Raw genomic sequence first — 12649 nt, forward strand, 5'->3', positions numbered from 1 at the left:
GAGGGAAACAGATGACTAGAGGTCAGGGGCAGAAGGAAAATCTTTACTGATCATTCAGAAATTAAATTTGAAAACGGCATTTTTTCACACAAGAAATGTGCTCTCCAGCCCAGCTGGCTCCCAGGGGACTTGGCCAAGGCCCGGTCAGGGCCCCATCTCACCTGGGGCTGGATGCTGGCAGCCTGCAGCGCGTCGATGAGCCGCACGTAGTAGTTCAGGCCCGCTTCATTGATGTATTTGGTAGTTCCGTCAGGGAGGATGCGAGTCCAAGAGATGGAAAAGCGATAGTGGGTCACACCCAGGTTCTGCAGGGCGACCACATCCTCGGCAATCTTGTGATAACTGTCACAGGCCACGTCTCCAGTGTCGTCATTCCCAACCCTCAGTGGTGTGTGAGAAAACGTGTCCCAAATACTGAGCCCTTTGCCATCTGCTCTCCACGCACCTTCGATCTCAAAATGACAAGACATGGTCTAAGCAAGTCATGTAGTCAAGCCCTTCCCAGTCAGTGGGTGAGTCCTGAGTCAGGACATAAGTCGGCATCACCTTCTCTGCCACCCCCCGATTTCTGAACTCCTACAGCTTCCCGTACATACTTTCTGAACATCACGGCACCGTCATGCTGCACTGCACAATTATGCGCTTGCTGACTGGCTTTCTTCCTACAAGACTGAGGTCTAGGCGTTGCATCTTTCATCTTGGTGGTGCAGCAGTCAGTGCAGCACTGTCTGGAGTATGGTGGGTGCTCACTAAAAGTTTGAATGAACAGTTCCACATGCCTCAACCCCAATCACAGCCAAACAAATACCAATGATGCCAGATGTAGCAGCAGAGTTTCTAATCAAGATGTGTATCACTGTTTCTGTGCCTCCTTTTCCTCCTCCCACCTAGCCTATAAACTGACCACAAGCCACTGGGCAAATGCCTACCTATGGGCTTAGGTAGTCTGAGAGGTGTAATTTCCATAATTTACTTTAAAACACTTAAGCATATATAGTGTGATACTGTGTGATTGGCTGCAGCCAAGGTACTGCTGGCATTCTCAGCAAGAATACATGTCCAGGCTTGGCCTGCACAGCCCCTCTGAGAGTGGCAGGCCCTAGGTCAGTGGGAATGCACCCCGTGTGGTCCATCTGGGTGCAGGAGATGGCTTGGTGGTTGGGAGACTAGTTAATGCAGGTGGACTAAGAAAATAAGTGACTATGTTGAAGATATTAGGAACTAGATTTCTCATCATTGGAGAAAAGAGATACAAATATGAAAAGTGGGAAGGCCAGCATTAACCCTGTAGAGTTGGATTGCAATTGGAGGTATCAGTGTGTTTTTTAACATACATAAAGATTTGGGTGGATGTAGAACGAGACATATATGCACATGTATGTGTGTGTGTGTGTGTGTGTGTGTGTGTACACACACATGCATTTCCTAGCTCTGTCCACTGAGTGGGCCTAGAAGTAATGACACCCCAGTAGCAGTGAGCACACCTAGCACCCAGATCTTGGTTTCTCAATGCCCTTATCCAATAAAAGGAACCAGGGCTCTTTAGAGAAATGGCTGATTACAGGGCTGGGGCAGAAAAGATACAAGATGAGCCTGGAACATCTTGTTGCACCAGAAAGAATTAACAGAGTGCTCAAAGAGTGATGGGCCATGTCAAAAGGACACAGGAGGGCTTCCCTGGTGGCGCAGTGGTTGAGAGCCCGCCTGTCGATGCAGGGGACACGGGTTCGTGCCCCGGTCCAGGAAGATCCCACATGCCACGGAGCGGCTGGGCCCGTGAGCCATGGCCGTTGAGCCTGCGCGTCCAGAGCCTGTGCTCCGCAACGGGAGAGGCCACAACAGCGCGAGGCCCACATACCGCAAAAAAAAAAAAAAAAGGACACAGGATCCAGCTAAAGGACAATCCACCAGGCAAAAAGTGGACAATTTAACCATCTGCATACATAATAACAGCAAAAGTATAACCCATTGGAAAAAAAATAGGACTTCACAAGGCCATACTGATGATATATATCAACATATATTTACATATAAGTAAAATGTAAATAATTAAGTAGGAGAAAAGACAAAACTTGACCTTTCTTTTGAATGCCACCTAATAAATATAAAAGGAATGATAAACTCAGAAAATCACCATTTATCAACTATCATAGTAATAACTGATTCAGGCCTGCAACCTGTGCCCTAGAATAAGTCCCTAACCCTAGCCCTAGAATAAGTAAGTCCAGCTATAAACCTGTGGGGCAGTGGTTCTCACCCAGGGACTATTTTGTCTCTGAGGAGACACTTAGCAATGTCTGGAGACATTTTTAGTTGTTACAGCTGGGGGAGGAGTCTACTGGCATCTAGTGGGTAAAGGCCAGGTTTGCTGCTAAACATCCTACATGTGCACAGGACAGGCCCACAACAAAGAACTATCCAGCCCCAAATGTCAATCAGACCCAGCTGGAGAAACCCTGCTACAGAAGATTCTGTCTCCCTGGAGCAACAGGATCCTGTCTCTGAAATCTTGGCATTTCCTCAAGTGAACCTTTCATGTACAGTGTTGACCAGAGCACCGAAGGGGACCAAGAGCTGAGGTTTTCTCCAGGCCATGGAATAGGATACATGAATAGTTCCTGTGTTTGTGTGCTTAGTTAACATATGTCTGGATATGGCAGAATTTGGTCTGAGACTTCATTATACCTTGGTAGTCTGGTCATCTCAGGGTAGCTACCCTCACCTTCCTCAGAAACATTTTCAGCATCTATGGTCACCTAGAAAAAATCCAAGGGCTGAGCAACCCAGAGTCAAGTCAGCTCAGACCACTGACCCCACCCAGGTTCCACACAGAATACAAACCCCTACTCCTGTATCAAAGAAAATAAATGGAGGAAGAAGATGTAAAGCAGGGTCACACCCCTAACTGCCTGGGCAAGTCACTCTTCGTTTTTTATCTTTTTTTTCTGAGGAAAAGTAAATCCTCATATTTTCTGTATTAGTGAGCTTCATTTAGCATGAATAAGGTAGAGGTATGATGTTATTAGGACATCAGAAAACGCCCAGGCCCATGTGATAGCCATTTTTTTTTTTTTTTTTTGCTGTACGCGGGCCTCTCACTGCTGTGGCCTCTCCCGTTGCGGAGCACAGGCTCCGGACACACAGGCTCCGCGGCCATGGCTCGCGGGCCTAGCCGCTCCGCGGCATGTGGGATCTTCCGGGATCGGGGCACGAACCCGTGTCCCCTGCATCGGCAGGCGGACTCTCAACCACTGCGCCACCAGGGAAGCCCTGTGATAGCCATTTTGATCAAACTGTCTGCTGGGAAGAGACTAGGTGAGAAATAAAGGCGTCCAGCTGAGAATCTTCATATTTACATGTCTTTGCCTAAGTATTTCTTCCAGGCTCCACCTGCTCCATCTGGCCTGCTAACACCCATCTCAGCATAGCCCTTGTAACTGTGATGGCCCGCCTGAATTTGGGGATGTGAAGAAGCCAAGCTGTCTGGGAAAAGGGCCTCCCAGACTCCCCCACAAGGTACCCGTACTTCCCTCCCACAGGTCTATAAAAATCCACTGCTCCCACCTGCCCTCTCCAGCCCTGACCCCAGAGCCTGGCACATAGTAGGTTTGCTGTAGATGGTGAATTGCCCTGAACTCCTCACCTGATATGAAGCGGTAGCCACACTCCAGCTGAAGCCCTTGGGAAACTGTCCATATAGAAACTCGTCTTCCTTGGGCAGCGGCATGCCGTTACTGATGATGACCTCCGTGTAGTACCTGGCAGAGGCTCTTGCTGTGCGAGGCCTGTTCACGTTACTGAACTCAACGTGGTACAGTCCAAACTTGACCGTGTAGCCATTTAGCCACTCAAAGCTGTCCATCAGGGACCATGCAGCATATCCTCGAAGGTCGACACCATCGAGCCTGTAGGCTGGGAATGTTTCACAGACAGCAGAGGAGAGCTTTACACCAGGAGGACTCCTCACTGCAGGTAGTCCTAAACCACCAACTTGTGCACACAAGTAATGTGTGCCCTGATAGATCATCTTGTCTCTTTCTTTTTGTCAACACTGATGCCCCCATAGCAAGTATTAATGACTGATCTTTGCAAAATCAAATTATTTTGTTGGGGTAAAGGGACATGTCTGAAATTCAAGAGTCTCAGCCTACTTTAGAAGTTAAATACAGAAATGTGAATTAGAGAAGAGTTTATTGCTCTAGGGTGCATGGAACCCACCAGAATATAAGCTCCATGTCAGCAGAAAGTTGTTTATTTTGTTCACTGCTGTGTCCCCAGCACTTAGAATAGAACTTGTCACATAGTAGTTGCTCAATAATGAATAAATGGACCCATGAGGATACTCCTGTGGGACCCTGTGTGTACATTTGGGGAGACGACCATTGCTTTTTTCAGATTCCCAAACCGGGAAAGAATTACGGAATTAGGGTATAAAAGGGAGACCTGTTGATGGTGTGTAATCTACTCTGCCAAACCATTTCAGGCACATGACATGTGGATGTTGGGAGATTTTGTAAGGGGGACATGAACACTCACGTACCTTTCAAAGCTTCATTGATATAGGTTTTGTGGTAAAATATCCTATTGGTATCTTCCACTTTCGGATTTCTCAGCCCTGCTCCATTTTCAGTGATGTAAATGGGGACGTCCCCATACTCTTCCTTGATCCAGTTGAGCAGTCTTCGCATCCCCCAGGATGCAGCTCTGTTCACTGCTGTGGAGGGCCAGGAAGAGTCCTCCCTCTCGGTCAGCTCCCGATCATCTTCATAGGAGGGCGGGTTTAACCTGGGTGTTGCATGCTGCACGATTCTGGAGGAGTAGGTGTTGAGGCAGAACACGTCGGCTGTAGCTGAGACGTACTTCTTCTCTTCCTCAGTGAAGCTGGGCAGGCGGGAAGTGGCTAAGTGCTGTAGTTCACTCCTGTTCCCCACTTTCCACTTCATGGCATCGGGATAGTCTCCGTTTCTGAAGATGGGGTGGGCGAACCAGCCCAGTGAGAACTGCAGCATTCGGTCAGCTGCCTCCACATCCCTGGGGACCCCCGGCGACTGTGGCTCTGCCCAGTGTGCACGGAGGCTCAAAGAGATGACCCCCTTCTGCACTTGCCTGTACTTCTCATCGTAAGTGTGATAGACTCTGGCATGAGCTTTGATGATTGCATGGCCAATCCTGTAAGGTCCCCAGCCTGGGTCGTTCACGTTTGGGGGAAATTCCCCTGAGCCATACCCCAACCATGCCTGGTATGTGGGGTCGTTAAAAGTCATCCAGAACTTGACTCTGTCACCAAAGGTCTGGAAACAAAAGTCTGCATAGCTGTTAAACAACTCAATCAAGGAAGGATTCTCCCAGCCTCCAATATCCTGGAGGGCCTGGGGCAGGTCCCAGTGGAACAGTGTCACCATGGGAGAGATGCTGCTTGCCACCAAGCCATCAATCAGCCTGTTGTAATAATCAACACCACGTGTGTTGACAGAAGTGTTTCTTCCAGTCGGGAAAATCCGAGACCAGGAGATGGAGAAGCGATAGGCCTTCACCTTCAAAGCTCGAAGCATATTCAGATCAGCATCAAGATGGTTGTAGCTGTCACAGGCTATGTCTCCAGTAGCACTGTCTTTCACGTTGCTCCCTGGTGTGTGAGTAAAATTATCCCAGATGCTGGGGCCTTTGCCGTCAGCATCCCAAGCTCCTTCAATCTGATAGGCTGACGAGGACACGCCCCACAGGAAGTCATCCCGGAACGTGCCGTGGTAGAACAAATCTCTTTCAAACTTGGGTTGTTTGGAGAACTTTTCCCAGACTACTTTAGCCTTGGAAGGCACCTCGGATGGAAACGTGAAGGCTCTGATTTTCCGGGGGACGTTTGCTTTACTGGGTGGTGGCAGTCTTTTTACTACCTTGGTGAGGAAACCGTTCTTTTCAATCATGCTGGTGAAAAAGTAGGCAGATTTCCTGGGAGTCCTTGGCCTGCTGCTGTCGTTGAAGTTGACATGGTACAGCCCAAACCTCTGGCTGTACCCAGAGGGGCCTTCGAAGCCGTCAATGAGGGAACGAGCAATGTAAGATTGAACATCCACTGAGTCCTCCTTGACAGCTGTGGAGAAAACCAAAATTGGGATTGTTTTAAAGTCTGTTACTGATGTTGCTTTTTATTTTTATTATTTTTAAAATAGAGGCGTCTATTTGGGGTTTGTTAGCACTGCACCTCAGGAGACACAGAGTCAAGAAGCACTTGAATTGTGTTCCACTATAAAATGGGGGGAGGCTTATAAAGGCAAAAACTGCAAGGTTACATAAATTGTTGGTCGAGAATTAGGATTGGAGCCGGCAAGAAGTAAGGGTGTTTGTTAAGCAAGGATCGGTTGGGGTCTGAAATGATGACAGAGTTGCAAAGGGCTGATGTTACTTTTTAAAGGTTTTCCTTTTAACGTGAAAGTTCGGGAGGTGACTCGGGTTACCCCCAAGATATTAACCCTTTTTCCTCCTCATAACAAGTAAAAGGAAAATCCATAAGACCCACACAAAACATCAGGCCACATCTATGGCCATAAGTCTCAATCCAAAGGTGTGTCCCTACCTTAAAATGAATAATAAAGAAAAAGTGCCCCATCTGCTAGTGTCAGGGCTCCTTGGTTTAATACAGAATACATAAATCATTTAATCTTTAAAAAATGTGCTTTTGTATTTTCTTCTTTATGTTTAGTAATATTGACATGAAATAATCACGCATTCCGTTTTTTGTTGTTTTTTTTTTTTTGCGGTACACGGGCCTCTCACTGCTGTGGCCTCTCCCATTGTGGAGCACAGGCTCTGGACGCGCAGGCTCAGTGGCCATGGCTCACGGGCCCAGCCGCTCCGTGGCATGTGGGATCTTCCCGGACTGGGGCACGAACCCGTATCCCCTGCATCAGCAGGCGGACTCTCAACCACTGTGCCACCAGGGAAGCCCACGCATTCCGTTTTTAAAAGGAGAAACGAAGCCTAAAAAAAATGTATTCTCTGATTCAGTGGCTTTAATGGTGGTCCCCAAAAAGGTATATCCAAGTGCTGACCCCCTGGTACTACTGATGTAACCTTATTTGGCAAAAGGGGTTTTGCAAGTATAATTCACTAAGGATCTCAAAATGAGACCATCCTGGATTAATCAAGGTGGGTCCTAAATTCAATGACAAGCATCATCATAAGTGACATAGGGGAGAAGGCCATGTGAAGATGAAGGCAGAGATTGGAGTCATGCAGCCACAGCCAAGGAAGGCCTAGAGCCACCAGAAGCTGGAAGAGGCAAGGAGGGATTTCCCTTGGAGCCTTTGGATGGAAAGTGTTCCTAGTGACGACTTGATTTTGGACTTCTGGCCTCCAGAACTGTGAAAGAATTAAAAATGTTCTAGTGAGTCAACCAGGAGTCAGAGCAATAGCTGTGGATGACTGTGTAAGAGGTAGGTAACGTCGCTCATTCACTCAATAAATAATTTAGTAAGCACCTATTTTATCCCTCGCTGTGCTAGGCTCTGGGAACATAAAGATGAATAAAAGCCTCATAGGTTAGTGGGCAGAAGGAAGAGCTGAGCCAGAAACAGAAGGGCCTAAGGCTCCACTCACTGGGTGTCTGGGCATATCATTTAATCTCTCAGAGCATCGGTTTTCACAGTTGTCCCATGAAGATAATACCTGCGCCTATTTACTGAACAAGGCTGTTTCAAGGATCACTTGAGATAATGTCTTAAAGGGATTCCTTGATACTGAGGAGAGTACAGGTGAAGTCTGACCTCACAAACAGTGGGATGTAGGTCTCCATTCCTTACTGCAGTGCCCAGGGCAGGGATCACTTTTTAACTCTTTCTCTTTGATTCTAGACAAGGCCTCGAAATCTTCTCAACACAGTCCTCTAGGCAGACAACTAGCCGCTGTCAGTTGATTAGGACTGACCTACGAGATGAAACCTATTTGCTGCTCCTTTCTACTTGAAATAAAAAGACATATAAGGTAAAAATGAGACTGTAGATATAGGTTAAGTGGACCAAAGTGAATGATGTGGAATGTAGATTTTATACCCCATTAAAGGAAATGAAGATCAGGCAAGGCTGGAGCGATGAGGGAAGATTTAATGGGCTGGAGTCCCACCCTGAGTGTCCTCATGCCACCCTGTAATGCCATCATCACCATATATTGCACTTTTCTGTCTGCGTCCCTCTGTAGACTGAGTCCCCTCTGGGAAAAGATGGTGTTGGCTCAATATTGTACCCCTACTCTCTTGCACAATGTCTGGCATGTAATGGGCACTCAATAAATATTTGTTAACTAAATGCGTTAAAAGATGATGAGCCTTGATGGATGGATAGGACTCAGATAGACAGAGTGTAGAAGGGAGCACTGTAGGGACTAGGAATATAAAAGTAAAGGCTTGAGGCCTTTGAGGGAGAGGAGAGTTAGGAGGCTGATATGAAGGACTCACACTATTACTACAAATACTACTTTTTGGCTTCATTTCCTTGGGAGACTGTCTTTGTCCCTTAAAACAAAACTCTGAAGATTTGATGAAGCACCACCCACGTTCCAATCACCAGCATTTCCACATTCTTACCCTTGAGCACCTCGTTGATATATTGTTTGAAGTAGTCAATTCTCAAGGAATCATTGATGAGATCTTCACTTTCCCCTATGGGCATGCCATTCCCAGCCAGGTAGATTGGAACTTTGCCTCTTGTGTATTCCAAGGATACAAACTGCAACAGCCTCCTTATACCCCAGGGTACCACACGAATCCAAGGGGATTCGGTCTGGGGCCATGCAGTGTCCACGTGTTGGGAGAAGCCTCCAATGGTATCATAGCTGGGGATGCAGGTATCTCCTTGGGCCTTGCTGATGAGGCGGGAAGTGTAATGGGACAGACCCAGAAAGTCAGCGGAGCCCTTCAGGAGCTGCTTCTCTGCCTTGGTGAACTTAGGGAGCTGGGCCACAGGACTGGGGCACTGTTTGTTCGTCTGTTGGATCTGGGCTCTCAGGGCAGCCGGGTAGTCTCCATCCACAAAGATGGGGTGTGCAAACCAGCCCAGCATGAAGTGCAGAAAGCGTTCAGAGGCTCTTCGGTCCTCAGGCCTCTCTGGGGACAGGGGCTCTGCCCAGTCTGAGTTCAGCACAATGCCCACCCGCCCCTGCTGCTGTGGGCGATGTTGGCTGTTGTAGTGGTGCCAAGCCCTGGCATGAGCCTTGAGGACCACGTGAGCCACCTTGTGAGGAAGAAAGAAGGAAATACAGGTCTTAGTGACAACAACAGCACCCACAAGCCAATAACAAGTCAACAACGACAATGTCAGCAAGTTGACACCAAAGTCAGTAATGGTAGCAAGTTAATAAAGTCAACAGCAACAATGTCAACAACATCCACAACTGTGTCAACACGTCAATACCACCATCACCACCATCACCAGGTCAATAGCGACAGCACCACAACCACATTAACAATAACAGGTGTCAATGACTTATCTTGTGTGATCCTCACTTATGTGGCAGGTACAAATACTATTACTATGATACAGGTGAGGAACACAGGATCCAGAGAAGGGGAGAGCACAGGCAGTCTGACCTCAGGCCTGGATCATCACCCACAGTTTCTCTGCCTCTGTCCTCAGTAAGTGCTTTTTTTTTTTTTTTAATTTTAAAAAATTTTGGTTACATTGGGTCTTTGTTGCTGCATGTGGATTTTCTCTAGTTGCGTCCAGCAGGGGCTACTCTTCGTTGCAGTGCACTGCCTTCTCATTGCGGTGGCTTCTCTTGTTGCAGAGCACGGGTTCTAGGTGTGTGGGCTTCAGTAGTTGTGGCACGCGGGCTTAGTTGCTCCGCGGCATGTGGGATCTTCCCGGACCAGGGCTCGAACCCGTGTCCCCTGCATTGGCAGGCGGACTCTTAACCACTGTGCCGCCAGGGAAGTCGCAGTAAGTGCTTATTGACTAGTCCACAACTAATTGGCAGGGGCGATCATTTTAGTTAACACACAAAAGTGGGGAAAATTATTTCTAGCCTTCCTGTTCTCCTTTCTACTTAATGAAGTCTCGGAAGAGAAACCACAACCAGGATCTGCTGTATACTTAACTCATGGTCTTACAAATGTCAACATCTTTCCTTGGTGGAGCACCAGGAGAAATGGCAAAGGTGGGGTATCTGGAGTATAACAAGCCTACATCTGAGTATTGACTCTATCACTAACATGCTCAGTAAACTCAAACCATCTTCTCCCTCGACTTCAGCTTCCTTGTCTGCAGTAAGTGGGTAATTATGGATCCATCCAGGAGGTTTCAATGCAACTGTGGACACAGAGCACAGAGCAGAAACTTGGAGTGCAGCAGGAGGTTTGCTACCCCTTAGTGCTTTTTCTTTTCCTTTTTATCATGTGAAGATGATGACACCTATGTTTGAAGAATTTTACACCCAAAACATGCTCTAGGAAGAGAAGCTCCTGACTGCTTCTAATGTCCCAAATGTTAGTTCTTAACTGGGTGGGTCCTAATCTCCAACAGCAAACTGTGCTCCTTTCCAAAAGGCAGGAAGGCTTCCCTTCTAAGCTTGCTGGTATCAGGGCAGGGTGCTCAGTGGAATACTAGGCAACCATCAGAAACAATCACTGTGATCATGTAATGACATGGAAAAGGTTTAATGACATTTCAAGTAAAAAATGGGCACTAGAGTGATAATGTGTCGGTGTATAGGTCATTGTATATGTCTTTGATTGTAACAAATCTGCAGGTGGGGGATGTCGATAATGGGGAGGCTATGCATGTGCGGGGAGAGGGAGTAAATGGGAAGTCTCTGTGTCTTCCACTCAGTTTTGCTGTGAACCTGAAACTACTCTAAAAAATAAAAAGACACATGCACCCCTATGTTCACAGCAGCACTATTCACAATAGCCAAGACATGGAAGCAACCTAAATGCCCATCAACAGACGAATGGATAAGGAAGATGTGGTACATGTATACAATGGAATACTACTCAGCCATAAAAAAGAACAAAATAATGCCATTTGCAGCAGCATGGATGCAACTAGAGATTATCATACTAAGTGAAATAAGTCAGAAAGAGAAAAACAAATACCATATATTATATGTGGAATCTAAAATATGGCACAAATGAACCTATCTACAAAACAGAAACAGACCCACAGACATAGAGATCAGACTTGCGGTTGCCAAGGGGGAGGTGGGAAGGGAGAGGAATGGACAGGGAGTTTGGGGTTGGTAGATGCAAACTATTACATTTAGAATGGATAAACAACAAGGTCCTACTGTATAGCACAGGGAACTATATCCAATCTCTTGGGATAAATCATAATAAAAAAGAATACTTAAAAAAGAATGTCTAGGGAGCTTGAACCAAGATAGCGGAGTAGAAGGACATGCTCTCAGTCCCTCTTGTGAGAACACCAGCACAACTAGCTGCTGGACAGTCATCAACAGGAAGACACTGGAACTCACCAAAAAAGATACCCCACATCCAAAGACAAACGAGAAGCCACAATGAGATGGTAGGAAGGGTGCAATGACAGTAAAATCAAATCCCATAACTGCTGGGTGGGTGACTCACAGACTGGACAACACTTATACCACAGAAGTCCACCCACTGGAGTGAAGGTTCTGAGCCCCACGTCAGGTTTCCCAACCTGGGGATCCGGCAACGGGAGGAGGAATACCCAGAGAATCAGACTTTAAAGGCTACGGGGATTTGATTGCAGGACTTCGACAGAACTGGGGGAAACAGAGACTCCACTCTTGGAGGGCACACACAAAGTAGTGTGCACATCGGGACCCAGGGGAAGGAGCAGTGACCCCATAGGAGACTGAAGCAGACCTACCTGCTAGTGTTGGAGGGTCTCCTGCAGAGGCGGCGGGGGGGCGGCTGTGGCACACCATGGGGACAAGGACACTGGCAGCAGAAGTTCTGGGAAGCACTCCTTGGCGTGAGCCCTCTCACTGTCTGCCATTAGCCCCACCGAAGAGCCCAGGTAGGCTTCAGTGTTGGGTTGCCTCAGGCCAAACAACCAACAGGGAGGGAACCCAGCCCCACCCATCAGCAGTCAAGTGGATTAAAGTTTTACTGAGCTCTGCCCACCAGAGCAACAGTCAGCTCTACCCTCCACCAGTCTCTCCCATCAGGAAACTTGCACAAGCCTCTTAGATAGCCTCATCCACCAGAGGGCAGACAGCAGAAGCAAGAAGAACTACAATCCTGCAGCCTATGGAACAAAAACCACATTCACAGAAAGATAGACAAGATGAAAAGGCAGAGGGCTATGTACCAGATGAAGGAACAAGATAAACCCCCAGAAAAACAACTAAATGAAGTGGAGATAGGCAACCTTCCAGAAAAAGAATTCAGAATAATGATAGAGAAGATGATCCAGGACCTTAGAAAAAGAATGGAGGCAAAGATGGAGAAGATGCAAGAAATGTTTAACAAAGACCTAGAAGAATTAAAGAACAAACAAACAGAGATGAACAATACAATAACTGAAATGAAAACTACACTAGAAGGAATCAATAGCAGAATAACTGAGGCAGAAGAATGGATAAGTTACCTGGAAGACAGAAGGGTGGAATTCACTGCTGTGGAACAGAATAAGGAAAAAAAGAATGAAAAGAAATGAAGACAGCCTAAGAGACC

The 12649-nt window shown here is 47.1% G+C and overlaps 1 protein-coding gene across 1 annotated transcript in view; it reads right to left on the reverse strand.

Moving 5' to 3' along the window:
- Positions 1-12649, reverse strand: part of LCT (lactase) — a 53388-nt gene that overhangs the window by 12487 nt on the left and 28252 nt on the right. The window contains exons 7-10 of the mRNA XM_060106812.1: positions 8579-9224; positions 4541-6091; positions 3644-3912; positions 162-452 (exon numbers count right to left, since the gene is read on the reverse strand). Coding sequence (XP_059962795.1) covers positions 162-452; positions 3644-3912; positions 4541-6091; positions 8579-9224 — 2757 coding nt within the window. The remainder of the gene's footprint in view (positions 1-161; positions 453-3643; positions 3913-4540; positions 6092-8578; positions 9225-12649) is intronic.

Source organism: Mesoplodon densirostris, chromosome 8, assembly GCF_025265405.1.
Source record: "Mesoplodon densirostris isolate mMesDen1 chromosome 8, mMesDen1 primary haplotype, whole genome shotgun sequence".
Taxonomy (NCBI): Eukaryota; Metazoa; Chordata; class Mammalia; order Artiodactyla; family Ziphiidae; genus Mesoplodon; species Mesoplodon densirostris.